The 19,424-nt window shown below is 40.4% G+C and overlaps 1 protein-coding gene and 1 non-coding gene across 2 annotated transcripts in view; one reads left to right on the top strand and one right to left on the bottom strand.

Moving 5' to 3' along the window:
- Positions 1-19,424, top strand: part of Supt16h (SPT16 homolog, facilitates chromatin remodeling subunit) — a 34,197-nt gene that overhangs the window by 8,629 nt on the left and 6,144 nt on the right. Inside the window, exons 2-22 of the mRNA XM_021182687.2 lie at positions 3,142-3,234; positions 3,984-4,154; positions 4,874-5,026; positions 5,501-5,647; positions 6,009-6,160; positions 6,775-6,947; positions 7,272-7,362; positions 8,549-8,622; positions 8,750-8,862; positions 9,757-9,822; positions 9,933-10,028; positions 10,251-10,366; positions 10,463-10,616; positions 11,553-11,680; positions 12,787-12,922; positions 13,021-13,147; positions 13,335-13,453; positions 14,336-14,461; positions 14,759-14,871; positions 15,596-15,671; positions 16,119-16,288. Of these exons, the coding sequence (XP_021038346.1) occupies positions 3,142-3,234; positions 3,984-4,154; positions 4,874-5,026; positions 5,501-5,647; positions 6,009-6,160; positions 6,775-6,947; positions 7,272-7,362; positions 8,549-8,622; positions 8,750-8,862; positions 9,757-9,822; positions 9,933-10,028; positions 10,251-10,366; positions 10,463-10,616; positions 11,553-11,680; positions 12,787-12,922; positions 13,021-13,147; positions 13,335-13,453; positions 14,336-14,461; positions 14,759-14,871; positions 15,596-15,671; positions 16,119-16,288 (2,594 nt within the window). The remainder of the gene's footprint in view (positions 1-3,141; positions 3,235-3,983; positions 4,155-4,873; positions 5,027-5,500; positions 5,648-6,008; positions 6,161-6,774; positions 6,948-7,271; positions 7,363-8,548; positions 8,623-8,749; positions 8,863-9,756; positions 9,823-9,932; positions 10,029-10,250; positions 10,367-10,462; positions 10,617-11,552; positions 11,681-12,786; positions 12,923-13,020; positions 13,148-13,334; positions 13,454-14,335; positions 14,462-14,758; positions 14,872-15,595; positions 15,672-16,118; positions 16,289-19,424) is intronic.
- Positions 1,644-1,750, bottom strand: LOC115029365. Its single transcript, XR_003834916.1, has one exon. It is a non-coding gene; the product is annotated as a U6 spliceosomal RNA (small nuclear RNA).

Raw genomic sequence — 19,424 nt, 5'->3', positions numbered from 1 at the left:
ATTCTCCTTTGGGGTTAAGGGGGACTAGTAAACTCTTTAAATTATTTAAATGATACTGTATATTAGTATAAACAGGAAAGTATGTCATTTGTCAAAAAGAAAGTAATATAAATACCAACAAATTATAGCAAGTGTTAGGGTCCAGCTCAAGCATATACAATTTTTTGTTGTTGTTTTTCGAGATAGGGTTTCTCTTTCAAGATAGTGTTTAAAACCCAAGAGTAGTCCTGACTGTCCTGGAACTCACTCTGTAGACCAGGCTGGCCTCGAACACAGAAATCCGACTGCCTCTGCCTTGCCAGTGCTGGGATTAAAGGCGTGCACCACCACGCCTGGCAAGCATATGCATTTTTTATATGAACAAGATTAAGAGAAAACTGGACACTGTAACTTTTACTCTAAGTTTGAATATTTAAACTCACGGTTTCCTTTTCAACTGCACAGGTTTTTAGAACTCAGGACACTTATTTTTTGTTGGTTATATATAATGACTAATCTTGATAGCAGTAACATTAGCTTTCTGATTTGCACTGAGAGTTTTAGTAAAGGACCATTTTAGTCTTTAGTGGAGATAAATACTGGTGTAATAGTTCTTGTGAGCTAAACACTATTAAAGCACATTGCCTGGTAATTCTAAGGACACTACTTCAGAAGGTAAAGACTAGAGGTTTACAAAGTTGAGTCACATTTAGGTGGGGTGATGGTTTAAACCCAAGAGTAGTCTGGTCTTAGGAGTGTTTGTCCAGCAGCACATACTGCTTCTCTAAATACAGAGCGCACACCAGCAACTTAATACCCATTACTTGGAATTGTTAAGAGAAATTATTCGGGATGCTGAGGTAGAGTATCATGAAATTTAAGGCCAACCTTAGCTACAAGTGAAGCCTTGTCTCCAAGGAAAATAAATCACCGCTTTTAATATCCTATCTGATAAAGCTTGTCAGAAACCTTTAATCCTACCACTTGGGAGTCAGAGGCAGGCGGATCTCTAAGTTTGCAGACAGCATGGTCTACAAAGAGTTCCAGGACAGCCCAGGTTACAAAGAGGAGCCCTATCTCAAACAAACAGAACAAATGATTTCAAACTTCACAGTAAAGCTGTCCAGTGACTTCCATCTTTCATAGCTCTGCTAAAAATTGCTTGGTTTGTTAACAAAGAAGAAAATGATAGCAGAAGAATAATGCTTGCTATTCTATTATTCCTGTCTCTAAAAGTTTTTTTTTAATTGGGTATTTATTTCATTTACATTTCCAATGCTATTCCAAAAGTCCCCCACAGCTCCCCTACCCACCCACTCCCACTTCTTGGCCCTGGCATTCCCCTGTACTGAGGCATATAAAGTTTGCACAACCAATGGGCCTCTCTTTCCACTGATGGCTGACTAGGCCATCTTCTGATTCATATGCAGCTAGAGACACGAACTCCGGGGGGGTATTGGTTAGTTCATATTGTTGTTCCACCTATAGGGTTGCAGATCCCTTCAGCTCCTTGGGTACTTTCTCTAGCTCCTCCATTGGGGGCCCTGTGATCCATCTAATACCTGACTGTGAGCATCCACTTCTTTGTTTGCCAGGCCCCGGCATAGTCTCACAAGAGACAGCNATATCTGGGTCCTTTCAGCAAAATCTTACTAGTGTATGCAAAAAATATGGAATGCTTCACGAATTTGCGTGTCATCCTTGCACAGGGGCCATGCTAATCTTCTCTGTATCTTTCCAATTTTAGTATGTGTGCTACTGAAGCGAGCACTCTCCAAAAGTTTTAAGAGTGTGTATGTTAGGGCTGGTGAGATGGCTCAGTGGGTAAGAGCACCCGACTGCTCTTCCGAAGGTCCAGAGTTCAAATCCCAGCAACCACATGGTGGCTCACAACCATCCGTAACAAGATCTGGCGCCCTCTTCTGGAGTGTCTGAAGACAGCTACAGTGTACTTACATATAATAAATAAATAAATCTTTAAAAAAAAAAGAGTGTGTATGTTATACGTATGTGTGAGGCCAGAGGTTATTCTTGTATGTTATTCTTCAGGTGTTGTCCACTTTGTAAAAATGAAGTGTCAAGAGACTAGGGAGATGACTCTATAAATGCTTCAGATCCTTGGCATCCAGGTAAAAGCTAACTCCTTAGTCTGTTTCTGTATCCCAGTGCTGGAAATGGGGAGTTTAGATAGATACCCCTGGAGCTCATTGTCAGCTAGCCTAGCTGAATCAGTGAACTCCAGGTTAAGTGAGAGACCATGGCTCAAAGAATAAGGTTGTACACTTAAAACCCGAGAAGTAGAAGGACCTCTGTAAAAGACTGGTCCTCAGAGTTCCAGATTAGGAACTTTGAGAGCGGTTGAGGATGATGCTGACATCTTGACCTCTGGCCTCCACACATGCTCAGGGAAAGCTGAGTGAAATGCTGATAATACCAAACAGATGAACACAGAAAGCATGTTAAATGAAAGGAACCACACAAAAATGCTGCATACTAATATGTCCAGAGTAGGCAAATCAGTAGAAACAGATTACTGATTCAAATAGCTGGAGAGGAAGCAAAAAGATGAGATTATTGCTAATGAGTAAAAGGTTTCTTTTGGAGATGATGTTCTGCAGTTTGATGATGATAGTGGTTGCACATCCATGAATATATTACGATGGCATGATACGGAAAATGGATGGCTTTATAAAGTATCTCAGAGCTTGAAGTGTTTGTTTGTTTGTTTGTTTAGGTGACTAATAGCTGTATTGTTACTAAGCAGGCATTCATGTCAGATTACTGTTAGGAAAAATACCCTTGGCAGATATTGAAATCTGTATTTCTGTTAATGTGTGTAGAAAACAATAAGGTGCTAGAAAGATGCACTTTTTCTGCACATATCAGGACATGAGTTCTGATCCCCACCTTAAACATAAGAAGTCATCATAGAGCATTTAACTTCACCATTGGGGGACAGACAGGTGAGTTCCAAGAGCAGCTCACTGCCTGACCAGTCTAGTCAAACAGCAAATTTCTGGTTCAGTGAGAGACCCTACTTCAAAGCAGTGAGGTAGAGAGTAATAAAAGATACTCCATACCCTGTTCTGGCCTCCAGGAACACATACGCACAGCGGGGGTGGGATGTTAATTAAAATACCTTAAATTACCCTCTCTTTTCAGAAAGGAGAAGACGAGTATGCCAGTATTGATGCCATTGTTGTATCGGTGGGTGTTGATGAAGAAATTGTGTATGCCAAGTCAACTGCCTTACAGGTAAAGGCTTACAGCTTTCAGTGCTTGGGTCTGGTGCATAGCTCAGTAGTAAAAGATGTGGTTGGTATTTGAGAGGCTCGGTACTTTCTCTCCGGGGCTAGTCCGTTACTCAGTCCCATTCCCTGTGTCTGAGGCTCTCACTGGTGCTGTGTTACAAGTGAGTAGATAGTAGAGCGTCTATATCATTGCATAATTTCCATTGGATTTACCACTGAGTAGAACCTAAGGAAGAAAGGAATGAATAGAGAAAATGTATTTAATTGCATATAACAAAAAGAACCAGTGGATTGAATGAAGAATTTTCAGGAACCCAGGTTTTTTCAATTCCCTGATATTCCATTTTGCTTATGATATGAAATATCTGCTAAAACTCTGGTCATTCTTTCTATACTCTAAGCAGAAATACAGACAAATGAAGACTAGTAACATTCCTATTTTAAAATGGCTTGTGACATAGTGTATCTAAGCATAAACTTTCCCTGGACTCCCTTCACTGCCAAGGAAAAGTAAATGAAACACAAAATGTCCAGTTTTGATGTCTTTATCTATGAAATATTTTAAGCATATAAAAGCAGACGGAATGAATGCTCATGTGCACAACATTTTGCCCCCTATTATTCAGCCCCTGATCCAGGTTGGTTTATTTGTATCCACATCAAAGTTACTCCATCCCAAATCGAAAAGTTAACCTAGATATTTATATGTTTATTTGTAATACTTTAGTTACTGTTTTTTTTTTTTTCCCATAGACGTGGCTCTTTGGTTATGAACTAACTGATACAATCATGGTCTTCTGTGATGACAAAATCATCTTCATGGCCAGCAAAAAGAAGGTGGAGTTTCTGAAGCAGATTGCCAATACTAAAGGCAATGAGAATGCTAATGGAGCCCCTGCCATCACACTGCTTGTCAGAGAGAAGGTTGGGACCAATATATGTTGTTACAAATTAAGTGTTAAGCACAAGTGTCTTGGGGCGTTTAAAATGCATGAGAAAGGATTGCCAGGTATGGCAAAACACGCCTTTAATCCCAGCACTTAGGAAACAAAGGCACACAGATCTCTGAGTTCAAGGCCAGCCTGGTCTACATAGTGAAAAACATAGAGAACCTATGCTAAAGTGGGGAGAAAAGCTAGCCAGAGCAACATAGAGAACCTATGTTAAAGTGGGGAGAAAAGAAAAGTTGTAGCTCTAATTACAGAACTCTGTCTTCAGTTGGGTAGGAAAATAAGAGCTCTGGAGCTGTTAGCTTGGTGGTAATGGAGTATGAACTGTGGGCTCTGGTAAGCACTACTAATTTACTGACCATGTTCCCAGGTTGTAATTTGTTTCCATTGCAATGACTACTTAAGCACATAGCCTAGAAATCCTTACAATAACTTAGATATGCTTATTTCTCAGAATTTTTATTTGAGTTTTCTGTCTCTTCTTAAAGGAAGAGAATACCCTTGTCTTGTCTTGTCAAAATATGCAAAGAAAATGTCTGTCAGCTTTCAGTATGTGATAATCTGCCATGAAGAATTGGATAGGAGGCTCAGAGAACTCATCCTCCATGGTTTAGATTATTACTCTCTACTTATTAGATAGAAAATAGAAGTCTAATTCTTGAAGTAACATCTCCTTTTCTGTGGCAATGATAGAATGAAAGTAACAAGAGCAGCTTTGACAAAATGATTGACGCTATCAAAGAAAGCAAGAGCGGCAAGAAGATCGGAGTGTTCAGCAAAGACAAGTTCCCTGGAGAATTCATGAAGAGCTGGAGTGATTGTCTCAACAAGGAGGGCTTTGACAAAGTAAGGCTTCATCCGGAAGCAGCCCACTGAAGGGGAGAGGGGAGGTGGAGTGGGCTTCCCTTGGAGCAGAGGATTTTCATTTGGGGAAATCCATGTTCATTCATATTTCATGTCTTTTGGCTAAATAATATTCCAGTTAGTTTTCAGTCAGAAAATAAGTGCGTCAACCACATTAGACAGCTTATATTAGATAGTTAAGAAGAATCTCTTGACCAAAATATACTTTGGGGTCATCTTTTTCCCTGCCTTCCTGCCTGTCTCCCTTCAGCAATATAATTATGTCTAAAGAGATACATTTGTTTTAAGTAGTGCATTAGCTTAGTGTCTCATAGAGCACATGTTCTAAGAGAGCTACTTTAAGTGTAGACTCAGTTTGGGAAGAGCCTGAGCATTCTGAGGAGACAGTTGTACTGGTGGTTCTCAAGGTGTGTGCAGCAGCTCTGTGTGTAGTAGAAATCCATCACCTTGCTACAGGTAGACATCAGCGCTGTTGTGGCATACACCATTGCTGTGAAAGAGGATGGTGAGCTCAACCTGATGAAGAAAGCAGCCAGCATCACCTCTGAGGTCTTCAACAAGTTCTTTAAGGAAAGAGTCATGGAAATAGTGGATGCAGATGAGGTAAGGAAAGAGGGAGGCTCTTTTTAGTGGATTGATGAAGCAGCCCTGATCCTGCCTGGCTTGTTTCACTCTTTGTTTTGCTTTTTATTACCTTTGAAGTTGGTAACTGCCATCTCCTTCAAAATAAGTAAACGTGAATGTGGTTTATTGAGGCTGTTGTTTTACTCCAACATGGAAACGTGTTTTCAAAACATGGAGAGCTATGAATTCCATGTAAGCACCACATTTCCTTAGTATATTGTTATCTATGTGGTATGTACACCAAAGATTATATCAGCATGTGCTATGATTTTAGATTAAATATCATGCACTTCTGTGTACTACCCTCCAGTGAGTGTTACTGTATTCCTATGTACTCTAGAAAGTTCGGCATAGCAAATTGGCTGAGTCTGTGGAAAAGGCCATTGAAGAAAAAAAATACCTAGCTGGGGCAGATCCTTCCACTGTGGAAATGTGTTACCCTCCTATCATTCAGAGTGGTGGCAACTATAATCTCAAGTTCAGTGTGGTGAGGTAAGTGTAGAAACTACATAATATAATGACATGTTTTTTCTTTTGACTTTTTCAAAAAGTCAAAAGAGATAGAATTATTAATCTGATTTATATATAGTCTTTCTGTGTATATGTTTATTTCTTTACTTCTTACATTATAGCACTTAATAATAAATATTTTTCCAAATTATTAAATATGCTAGAAAAGGGGGGCTGAAGAGATAGCCTGGTGCTAAAGGGCTCACACTGCTACTCTCTCATGAGGACCAGAGTTGAGATACCAGCATGACCCTCATCAGGTAGCTCGCAAACACCTGTACCAGCTCCCAGGGTCAGAGGCCTCCTTCCCCTGACCTCATTGGCACATACCTGTAACTAAAATGCTTTTAAATTCTAAAAAAGTCAGGTGTGGCAAACGCTTTTTTAGCATTTGGGAGGCAGGGGCAAGTGGTTCTCTGAATTCAAGGCCAATCAGAGCTACATAAGGACTGGTTGATGCTGTACCTCAGCAGCAGAGCCCTGCTCTGTTCTTCTCTTTATAATACAGTGTTCATCTCTCCCTGATTGTGGATGTTGTGTGCCGGTGATACTTTGCTGGATTTGGTGATAAAATGCATTCTTTCTTTGGTTTCTAGTGATAAGAATCATATGCATTTTGGGGCCATTACGTGTGCCATGGGCATTCGCTTTAAATCTTACTGCTCCAACCTTGTTCGCACTCTGATGGTTGATCCCACTCAGGAAGTTCAAGAAAATTACAACTTTTTACTTCAACTTCAAGAGGAGTTGCTAAAGGAGTTAAGACATGGTAAGACTACTCAGAAAGGGTTGGAAGTCCTAGTGTTTCATAGTACCCCTTGCGGATAGAGCTTGGTGCTATCATGTGCAAAGCCTGTATGCCATCCCTAGCACTGCCAAAAGAGACTGACTTCGGTCTTCGATACCACAAAAGAAACACGTGATATATGCTTTCTTTTTAAAAACTTCAGATTTCTAATTCCTATCATGGCAGACATTCCTCCTGCTGAGAAACACAGGGACTTAGAAGGTGAAAACAGCCTGATTGCATGGTGTCATTTTGTTACTGTTTCCCTCTGAAAAATACTTAATGTCTCTTTCCTTATCTTACTAGGTGTGAAGATATGTGATGTGTATAACTCTGTCATGGATGTGGTTAAGAAGCAGAAGCCAGAATTGCTGAACAAAATTACAAAGAATCTAGGGTGTGTTACAGTGTGTATTGTGTTTCTTGACTCAAGTTTTCATGACTAGCAGCCTGTATTCTTAGACTGATTTTGGCAGTATTTGAGAGTGTTTGATTTTTGTGTTTTCCAGCAGTAACTCAAACTGTCCTCCAATTCCTGTGTAGCCCACACTGTCCTTGAATTTTCAGACCTTCCTGCCATCCTGAGTCACACAAAACTTCCCAAGTACAGAGGTTACCGGAATGTGCCGTCACATAACCTAGCCCATATTTCTATTTGTTTGGTTTTTCCACCAGTATTTTGTAGTACAAGTTGGTGTTACCAGAGAGAGAAAGATTTAGTTGCTTTCAAGTTAATAGGGATAGATTTTTCTAGACCATTATAGGAATCCAGACACTTCTCCAGGATCAAATTAGCTTGTTTACTATTAATGAATGTAGGATGTCCTGCTGTGTTTATTTTGAATTTAAAACAGTGTTTGTCAAAAAAATGTTTCATTGGAGAACTTTTTTGTTTGTTCATTTGTTTGTTTGTTTTCAAGACAAAGTTTCTCTGTGTAGCCTTGGCTGTCCTGGAACTTGCTCTGTAGACCAGGCAGACCTCCAACTTAGATATCTGCCTGCCTCTGCCTCTGCCTCCCAAGTACTGGGATTAAAGGCTTGTGCCACCACTGCCCAGCTGGGAAACTTTCTTTTTAAAGAAAAAATTTCACATTTGTTTATATACTGTGGAGGAGACTTTGGTTGCATAGTGTTGTATATGCGGAGGTCAGAGGGCAAATCATGAGGCAGTTTGTTCCCTTCTGTAGATATGCCCTTACCAGTGAACCATCTCACTGGTCCTAGAAATTAATAAGAGAGTATATTACTTTTGTGAGTGTGTGCACATGCATGCACTGTGTTTTCTTTCTGCTTGTTGTTGTTGTTGGAGGACAGGGCCTCAGTGTGCAGCCCAGATTAATCTTGTACCAATGTTCATTAATGCTCCTGCCTCAGCCTCCTGAATGCACGTATTTCAGGCATGGGCCATGCGTGACACCCTTTGTTTGTTTGTTTGTTTGTTTTCATTTCTTCTTTGCTTATAGATCATCAAAGGCAAATCACTTCCACGTATCAGCCTGCTTTATCTGAAAGTTGAAATCACATCTGGGCTGTGTTGCTGATGTTTTAACCTGCTGCTTATATTTATCTTTGTTTGTTTTTAGATTTGGGATGGGAATTGAATTCCGTGAAGGCTCTCTAGTAATCAATAGTAAAAATCAGTACAAGCTAAAGAAAGGTAACTTTTATATGCATGCAGTGAGAAAATAACTTTTTGAGTGGTTTCTTGTCATTCCTTTTCTGTTAAATTTTACTCCTCTGTACCCTTCTGTGGCAACTGACTGATCCCCATTTTATTATTCTAGGGATGGTTTTTAGCATCAACCTAGGATTTTCAGACCTGACTAACAAAGAAGGGAAAAAGCCAGAAGAGAAAACCTATGCCCTGTTCATTGGTGACACGGTGCTTGTAGATGAGGTGTGCTACTTCTTCTTAAGATTTTGGTGTCATGAACTAATCTTTGAAGTCTGATGTGAACTCTGGTACTTCCGGTTTGTTGATGGTTGCTAGGTGGGGAAGTCCATGACCTAGACTTGATAGAACAGTTAGGAATGAAGGGGCATTAGGTGTCCTTATCACTCCCATGTATTCCCTTGGAGCAGTGTTTCTCCTTGAATGTAGAACTGAAGTTTTAGTGGCAAGGCTTAGTAACAATTCCCTGGAATCCTTTTGTCTTTCTCAGAGCTGGAGTTACAGATATGCATGACTACCCAGCTCTTTTGTGGGTTCCTCTTCCCACATGGCTAGCTATCTCAACCCCAGAATTGATTCTTCTTTTCAAGTATGTGTATGTGTGGGAGTACCCATGAATGCCAAAGGCCTTTGGTCTCCAGAGCTGGAACTGCAAGTAGTTGTAGGGTTGCCCAGTATGTGTGTGCTAGGAGCTGAGCACAGGTCTTGCCTGTGTAATAGGAATGTGCACTCTAAGCCACTGAGCCACCTCTCCAACCCCAGAGCTGCTTTATAGTGATGTTAAATTGTTCCATGTTCATATTAGAAAGGTAAACACCTATGTGTATTGTCAGATCTTTAGAACTTTACAGTATCTGTATAAAGAAAGCAGTTTAGTATTCCTATATACAAATAAAGAGGCTTCTAAAAAGTAGAGGTGCCAGAGATAGGTAAGGCCAGATCTCAAGTAAAGCATTGCTCAGGTTATAGTTCCTACAGAGAAGCTAGAAGAGTGAAAATCATTTGTTCTTCTTAAAAGATTTTATCATCTAGAAAGTTTTTGATATTGCCTAGCCATATGCTAAGTTAAAAGCAAGAGTTCACTTTAAATAGGAGCTCTAAATTCTCCTTTTCTTCTAGGATGGTCCAGCCACTATTCTTACTTCTGTGAAAAAGAAAGTAAAGAATGTGGGGATTTTCCTGAAGGTGAGAAAATGATAAGTGATTGTTGCAGGAACATCAGTACAGTGAAAAAGTTAAGCGACATAGCTCTTTAAAAAAGTAAAAAGTATTTTTATTATACCTTACTCCCTTAGAATGAGGATGATGAAGAGGAGGAGGAAGAGAAAGATGAGGCAGAGGACCTTTTGGGAAGAGGCTCTAGAGCGGCATTACTTACTGAAAGAACAAGGGTAAGTTTACTGTTCACGTTTACTATGTAGCTGGATATGCTGGTGTACATCTGTAAAATCCCAGCACGAAGCAGGCTAAGGCATGAAGATGACCACTTTAAGTTCGCCTGGGACCACATATGCAAGGTTCAGGCCAACCATGGGGCATTAGGAAACTGGCAAAACACTAGTGTCCTATCATGTGCTCCCCATGTTCTGGTGACTTGATTCTCACTTTGCTAGAATGAGATGACTGCAGAAGAGAAGCGAAGAGCACATCAGAAGGAACTGGCAGCACAGCTCAACGAGGAAGCCAAGAGGAGGCTGACAGAGCAGAAAGGGGAACAGCAGATTCAGAAGTAGGAGTCCACACTGAGCAAGGCGATAGTCTAGAGATGGTGTGACTGTAGGGATTTCTCAATTGTCTTTTTGCTTTATTTTTAACCCCACTCCAGAGCTCGAAAATCTAATGTGTCCTATAAAAACCCATCTCTGATGCCTAAGGAACCACATATTCGGGAGATGAAGATCTATATTGATAAGAAATATGAGACTGTGATAATGCCTGTGTTTGGCATTGCCACACCCTTCCATATTGCCACAATCAAGGTACCAGTATTCAAGTATCCAAGGTTCTAGTGTCTGCCTAATTCTCTGCTCTTCTCTTACCTTGACCTTTCACACTCCAGTGTGCTGATTGTCTGCTTTCTCCTTTATCTCCCACTGTTGCTTTCCTTCCCTTTCAGTTTTCACTTTGTAGGAAGCTAAATTAGACTAGAAAAGGAATCCGTTTACCAGTTGGGGGGTAGGGAGTTGTTGTTGTTGTTTTGTGCTGTATATGTTGGAGGAGAGTGTGTGTGTCCCTGGGGGTATAAGATGCATGTGCCATATGTCAGTGTCTGGTGTCTTAAGTTCATAGATAGCTCGCTCGCTCTCTCTCTCTCTCTCTCTCTCTCAACCCTGTTTTTTGAGGCAGGATCTTTTATTGAGACTTGAGCCCAATAATTAGCTAGAGTGGCTGGCCACCAAGCTCTGGAAATCCCTGTGTCTGCCTACCATTAGCCCTAGGATTATAGACATACACACCTCACTTGGATTTTATGTGGGTGTTAGGGCCCCAAACTTGGGTCCTTGTGTTTGTGCAGCAAGCACTTTGCCATCTGAGCCATCTCTCTAGCCCCTATCATGTGTGTCTTTCCTTGAATTTGTAACTATTATTTAATCCTAAATTGTATTCCTGTCACAAGATACTTTTATAGCTAGGTGATTTTTTTTTTTTTTGAAACAGTTTCTTAATTATGTGAAAAACACTGCTGAATATTTCTATCTCGATTTTGGTTCAGTTTCATAGGTTCAGCTGAAGGAACAGCAAACTCTGGCCTTTTTCTTCTGCAGCTAGGAATTGAACCAGGCCCTTGCCTGCTCTAGATAAATGCCTTGCCACTGAGCTTTGTTCTTAGTCCCTCATACTCCTAACTGCTAACTTCATTTTAGCATCTTTATAATCTAGTAACAAAGCTAACTTTCCTCTCTTTCTTTGAACAGAACATAAGTATGTCTGTCGAAGGAGACTATACTTACTTGCGAATCAACTTCTATTGTCCAGGCAGTGCTCTGGGCAGGAATGAGGGCAACATCTTTCCTAACCCTGAAGCCACTTTTGTCAAGGAAATGTGAGTCCCTAGGAAACAAGTGTCTCCAACCTGTGCTAGTGGAGCAGTGACCTCACATGTCCATTCCCTGCTACATCCTTTCACAAGAACCCACTGCAAAGCCTTCCTTGGTGGCATTTGTTTAGGTTACATTGCTGACTTTGTAATGTTTTAAGTATGGATCCTAATTTATGTTTCTCATATGGCTATTTTACATTCACACTACCCATTTTGCAATCGAATCCTCAGGTAAAAAAACATGTGTGGGCCAACTGTGGCAACACACAGCATAGCTTGAAGTTCACATTTAAGAGACTGAGGCAAAAAGTTTACAAATTCAAGGCATCCTGGGATACAAAATTAATTCCAGGGAACCCTGAACTATAGCGAGAACTATCTCAAAATAGAAACAAAAAAAAGGAGAAGAAAGAAAATATGTGTTGCTTTGAATTCTCTTCCATCATGGAGTGGTATAGAATATTGGGAGATACTGCATCAAATTTGAAAAAATAAAAGTGTAGTTTCCCTACTCCAGGGAATTAGCTATTGATATTTTCCACTTAAAAGAAAAAAAAAATTTTTTTTCTGTTTTCCTAACCATTCCCATTTTTAGTGGTAGTTTTTCTTTTAAAAACATGTTAAGCCATCTGGGCATGGTAGCCCTTAGGAGGTGAAACATGAGGATTGGGAGTTCAAGGCCAGCCTTTGAACATAGCAAGGTCAAAGCCCGTTTGCATTACATACGATGTCTTTTAAAAGATAGACTTGGAGAAAATTGGTAAAGTGCTTATCATACAAGCTTGAGGACCAAAGTTCAGGTCTCCAAGACCCACATTAAAATACATAAATATAGGTGCAGTAGCTTGCATCTGTAGTCCCAGCATTGGGGAGGTAGAGACAGGGAGAGGACCCTTGGAATTTGCTAACCAGCCCATCTAGATAGATCTGAGAGAGAGCGTCTCCCAAAACGGCAAAAGTTACTAAGAAAAACATTCAGTGTTGACTTCTGGCCTCTACACAAACACATGGCACATACACACAATAGAGAAATTAAGCCACTTAAAAACTGTAATAATGGGTTTGGGTTACCTAGCCTGATAAACATCTATACAAATGTTCTTCTACAGTACATACCGAGCTTCAAATATGAAAGCACCTGGAGAGCAGACTGTACCCGCCTTAAATCTTCAGAATGCGTTCCGAATTATAAAAGAAGTGCAAAAACGTTACAAGACCAGGGAAGCTGAAGAGAAAGAAAAAGAGGTGAGTCTGAACACAACAAGGCACCTTTGTACAGACAGGTCTTTGGAGGTTGATATGAAGGCTACATGCACATGCACATACTGTTTTGTGACCCTTAGGGCATTGTTAAACAAGACTCACTGGTGATCAACCTAAATCGGAGTAATCCAAAACTGAAAGATCTGTACATTCGTCCAAACATTGCCCAGAAGAGAATGCAGGGCTCACTGGAGGCTCATGTCAATGGTATGTATGGATACCCTCTCATGTGCTGGACTGTACCTTCACAGAGTAGAACATGCTAGAGTGATGGGAGGAAGCAGAGGACAAGATGACCAGAACGAATGGGGACTTGATAAATGGTGTCTCTCTGACCTTGTTCAAGCCTAAGATGACACTGCTTAACACTTGGTGACCCTGTTGTTTGCCACAGGTTTCCGATTCACATCTGTTCGAGGAGACAAGGTGGATATTCTGTACAATAATATCAAGCATGCGCTGTTCCAGCCCTGTGATGGCGAGATGATTATTGTTTTGCACTTTCACCTCAAGGTACACACTTCTACCTAAGCTAGCATGATTCAGAGCTCTCAGCAAAAACTGAATTTTTCTCACTTATTAAATAAAATTATATTCATTAAAGAGGTTTTTAAAAACAGGATTATAAAGTACAGTAGCCTAGTGACTTTGATTACAGTTGCATACAGGAGTATGGTTAAAGTTATTTGCAGGAATCAGGGTACCTGTTAAGTGACTACACCATGAAAGGAAATGTCTCTTATCTTCCTTGGCAACCAAGATCCTCTCTCTTTCTGTGATGGGGTGTTGACAGGTATACATAGCTGCCTTGAGGTCAGGATCATATCATTGCCAGAAGACTCCTCTGCTCCATCTTTCTACTCTCCCATTATCTCTTCCTTTTCCTCTACAATGTTCTAAGCCATGGAAGGAATGATGGGATGTTCCATTGATGGCTGAGCATGCAACAGTTACTTAGTCTTAGAACTTTGACCAATCACCAGGTTCTGGACTTACTACTACTACTGCCCACTGCAAAAAAGAAGCTTCTCTGACCAGAGATCAGGACTAAGGGTCGGGTTGATGGAATCTTTTAGAAGGTGGTTTGATGGGTGTAGCATACCCATTTAACAAAACAACAGCTCGAGTTTACCCACTAGGACCTGTGATCTCCCCGTTCTTGACTAGGTTTTCAGTAGCACATGTGAATTCCCTCCTATGATATGAGCCTCAATTCCAGTCAAGTAATTGGTTACCCCAAAACAGGTTTGTCATTATAATACCAAAAGGTACATCTTACCTCTTCAGTCAAAATGTGTATCTGTTTTATGTACTTGGCTTCTTTAAGCATCTTGTCTTTATAGGTTGAATTGCCTAAATCTTGTAATATTTCTGTTCTCTCTGGATTATCATTAGAATGCTATCATGTTTGGGAAGAAGCGACACACAGATGTACAGTTCTACACAGAAGTTGGAGAGATCACTACAGATTTGGGGAAACATCAACACATGCATGACCGAGATGATCTGTATGCTGAGCAGGTCTGAAAAATTCAGAATCTTATTTTCAGAGTAGTGAGGTTGGGTTAAGAATGAGCTCAGGATTTATTTTATTTCCTAAATAGCAAGTAACGTTAGTATCTGCTCTGCTGAGCCAGTGCATTGACTTATGAATTAGGCATACATTAGAGTCATCTCCATAGTTTATGGTGTAAACCTTAAAACAGATCAAGTGTCAGAGTAAAGAGAAGTACAACTACGAAAGAGTTTTGACCTTTTTGAGGAGAAATACTATTAAGAAGTTAAATGATGACTAAATAATACTGTTTTCCTCCACAGATGGAACGAGAAATGAGACACAAACTGAAAACAGCCTTTAAAAATTTCATTGAAAAAGTAGAGGCTCTAACAAAGGAGGAGCTGGAGTTTGAAGTACCATTTAGGGATCTGGGGTAATAACACTTCTTCCACCTCGCGACTTCCAAGAGCTTTAGGAAATGGGTTATTGTTTCTTTTGTAATTTAATACCACATATACTGGGGAGGGGGGTTCCCCCTATCACTGATAACCTTTGAGATAGCCAATCAATCTTCAGGATTCTCTAGCCAGGCACACGCCATTAATCCCAACACTCAGGAGGTAGAGGCAGGCAGATCTGAGTTTAAGGCCAGTCCGCTCTACAAGATGAGTTCAGGACAGCCAAAGAAACAGAAACCCTCTCTCCAAAAACAAAAAATAAAAATAGGCTAGGGAGACACCTCTGGTAGGTCTCTGGACATCTGGCCTCAAAGGTCGCCCACACCTGTGTGTACATACTTAACATGCAGGTGAGTTTTAAGAATGGATGCATGTGGGCTGGTGAGATGGCTCAGTGGGTAAGAGCACCCAATAGCTCTTCCAAAGGTCTGGAGTTCAAATCCCAGCAACCACATGGTGGCTCACAACCATCCGTAATGATCTGACGCCCTCTTCTGGTGTGTACTTACATATAATAAATAAATAAATCTTTTTTTAAAAAAAAAAAAAAGAATGGATGCATGTATTTTACGACTCTCAAGGGTTTTCATGAGTAACTTCCTTGGCAACTGATTGACAGAGGGAAGATGCTTGTATTGTGTCAACAGTAGGCTTATGTGGTCATGTGGCTCATGTGTTTCTCTTCCTTCTCTCTCTCAGGTTTAATGGGGCTCCCTACAGGAGTACCTGCCTCCTTCAGCCCACTAGTAGTGCCCTGGTAAATGCTACAGAGTGGGTGAGTATTCTTGCCTCCTCTTACTGTTTATTTTAATTTTCTGGTCCTTTGCAGTTTTCTTCCTATCATTCTGACCCCAAGTCTGCTGAGCACATGCTCCCCTACACCCACACCTCTCTTGCTTACTCTTAGTAACACAGTTGTTAGAAGGGGAAGGAAAAGTCTTTGATCCTAATTGTTTGATGCTTGACTTAGATTTAAAATTCACTCAGCAAATGATCTTTGTAAAGCCTCTGTAGTGTCTAAAGATAGTTTCTTTGAGGATTCCCTGAGTTTATTCTCCTTGGGAGAAGCACTAAATTTCTTTGTATGTCACACTGAATTTATCTTTAAAAGCAAGAACAGAAAACAGTTTTCTTTTGTGTGGTCATTTAGATTCTGGAACTATTTGACAAGTGCTTAAAGGGAGGTGCTTACACAGTAATGATGCGGCTCCTGTTTTGACAGCCACCCTTTGTGGTGACACTCGATGAAGTGGAGCTGATCCATTTTGAGAGGGTCCAGTTTCACCTGAAGAACTTTGATATGGTCATTGTCTACAAGGATTACAGCAAGAAAGTCACGATGATCAATGCTATTCCTGTTGCCTCTCTAGACCCCATCAAGGAGTGGCTGAAGTAAGTAACCTGCCTGCCTCTTCTCCTTTTCCTTGGACTATAAAATACTATGCCTGCTACACCATGGTTTGTGCCTGTCGTCACAGCTATTCAGGTAACTGAGATAGTGACATGAGGATCTTATCTCTAATATTTTTATCCATTTATAAGTATATAATACATGTATATCCCTCTCTCATCCCTTTAATCTCCTAAACAATTGGCTTCTGCTTTGATTTAATCTGTACCTGCATACTTTATGTGACTATATAAATCTAGGAACCAGAAATGTGAGAAAACATATAATATTTCTCTTTCATATTATCTCCAGTTTCATTCAAATTTATGTATCTCACTTAGTTCTTATCCATTCCTGTATACCTGGGTTGGTTCCATAGCTTAGCTACTATGAATAGTGCTCCAGTAAACACTGACTTGGTGATTTATCTGACGACAGTAAGATGAAATGATCACTATGGTTTTGATATTCACTTCTCTGATGACCAGTGAAACTGAAAACTTTTTCATATTTTCATTAACAATTATATTTCCTTTTTTGTGAATCTGTGTGCCTGTGTTTGTGTGTGTACCATGTGTGCAAGAACCCATGGAAGAAAAGGGATAGATGTTGGGAACTGAACCCAGGTCTGCTACAAGAGCAGTAAGCACTTTCAGCCTCTAAGCCATCTCTTCAGCCTGAAATATTCTCAATGTATTTATTTGTGGGGACAGGGTGAGCAGCATCTTGCTGGAACTAACATTTAAAATCAGCTCTTTCCTTCTACATGTGGATTCAAGGGATCAACCTCAGGCCTGGAGGCAAGTACCCTTGCCTGCTGAGTCATCTCACTGGGGTTCTATTGAGTTAATCTTGAATTTCTAATCCTGCCTCTACCTCTTGAGTGCTGGGATTGCCTGGTATGTGTCCTCATAGAGTTTTTGCAGTGTTGGGGATAAGACCTAGGGTTCTGAATGTTAGGCAAGCACTGTAGCAACAGAGCCGCATCCCAGCCTACTATTGTTCATCAGCCCAGTTACTGTTGGTCTGCTTGATACCTTGTTAGGTTTTGAGGTATTGTAGTTTCTTATTTTTATTTTATTTATTTTTATGTATGGGTGTTTTGCCTGTGCACTGCTTGTAAGTGTGGTGCCCACACAGGCCAGAAGATGTCACCTTATCCCTTGGAACTGTATTTACAGCTGCTTTCAAATACCCATGTGGGTGCTGGGAATTAAACCAAGTCCTCTGGAAGAGCAGCTTTCAGCCATTTCTTTGTCTTTACTCTAGATAGTAATCCTCTGTCAGATAACTGGCAAAGATTTTCCTCCTAGGCTCTCTTTACTCAACTAGCTTGCTGTTTAGCTTTTTAATTTTGAGGTCCTGTGGATCATTTTGTTTGGCCGGGGGGGGGGGGGGGGGGCGTATATGTTGAAAATGAGAAGGATCTAGTTTCATTCTTTAACAAGTGAATAGTTTTTAAGACTTATTTGTATTATTTTTATTTCGTGAGTGTGTGTGTGTGTGTGTGTGTGTGTGTGTAGAGTTATGTGCACATGAATGCCAGTGCCCACAGAGGTCAGAGATTCCAGACCCTTGTAGCTAGGAATTGAACTCAGTTTCTCTGGGAGAGCAGTGTGTGCTCTTTAATCACTGAGCCTTCTCTCCCACCCTAAATATTCTTTCTTTCTTTTTTTTTTTTTTTTTTTCGAGACAGGGTTTCTCTGTATAGCCCTGGCTGTCCTGGAACTCACTTTGTAGACCAGGCTGGCCTCGAACTCAGAAATCCGCCTGNCTCTGCCTCCCAAGTGCTGGGATTAAAGGTGTATGCCACCACGCCCGGCTCTCTATTTTTGTAATGCTCTTTGTTAACTAAAGAAGCTTGTATATTTTTGCCATTTTTATCAAAAATCATGTTTTTGCTCTATGTCTGAATCTTCTATTCTGTTTCATCGTTCTGTGGTCTGTTTTGTGTAAGTACCACGCTAGTTTTGTTACTATGCAGCTTTTGGGTTAGCCCTACTCATTTAGTAGTGTGAAGACTTATTCCATTCTTACCAAATACAATATAGGCAAATATTTTTGAATATCCCGTATTTATTAAGACTTGCCTTTTGTTCTAATATATGATATAAAGGAAATTCCATGACTGCTAAGAAGACTGTGTGCCCTGCTTGGGTGAAGTGTTCTATAGATGAATGTTAAGCCATTTGATCTACAATGTCATTTAAATCATATGTTTCTCTGGGTTTTGTTTTGTTTGGGGGGGGGGTTGTTTTATTTTGTTATTCCCCCAAAGATGAAGTTTCTTTGTGTGGCCCTGGAAGTCCTGGAACTCACTCTATAGATCAGGCTATCCTTAAATTTACATAGTTCCTCCATCTGTCTCCTGAGTGGTAGGATTAAAGGTCTGCATCATCACTACTTGTTTTATTTAAAATTTTTTCATTTGAGTTTATTTTTGTTTTGTATGTATAAATGTTTTGCTTGCATGTCCACCATGTGAGGTCTTAGATGTTTTTGTTTTTTGTGTGTGTGTGTCTGTGTGTGTGTGACACAGAGACAGAGAATGACCTGTCTCTTGATATGTGGGGTTTTTACGTCATCCATGAACACTGGGTTTGAGTTCATGAGTGACTTTATATCTAATATGTTTAGTATGCCTGTGTTTGTTATTGTCATGTCCTCCTTCAATCAGTATGCAGTAACCATCTTTATCTCTTTTGGCCTGTTTTGGTTTTAAGTCTGTCCTGTCAACGTATTACAGCAGTAACACCTGCTTGTCCATTTGCTTGGAAACCTTTTCTATCCTCCCATCATGACATAGCATCTATCTTTTATGGTGAGATCTATTTATTTTGACTGATTGGGTTTGGGTTTTAGGAGGGGTTTTGTTTGTGGATATTTTTCACAGCTTGTATTTTATTCAGCTAGCAGTCTCATTACACACGGTTCAAGAACTCAAGAGAAAAACTGATGTTAAAGATTGTTATTGAGCCGGGCATGGTGGCGCATGCCTTTAATCCCAGCACTCGGGAGACAGAGGCAGGCGGATTTCTGAATTCGAGGACAGCCTGGTCTACAAAGTGAGTTCCAGGACAGCCAGGGCTACACAGAGAAACCCTGTCTCGAAAAACCAAAAAAAAAAAAAAAAAAAGA

This window comes from Mus caroli, chromosome 14 (assembly GCF_900094665.2).
Source record: "Mus caroli chromosome 14, CAROLI_EIJ_v1.1, whole genome shotgun sequence".
Lineage (NCBI taxonomy): Eukaryota > Metazoa > Chordata > Mammalia > Rodentia > Muridae > Mus > Mus caroli.
The sequence above is the reverse complement of the archived record's forward strand: the minus strand, read 5'-3'. Positions and strand labels throughout refer to the sequence as shown.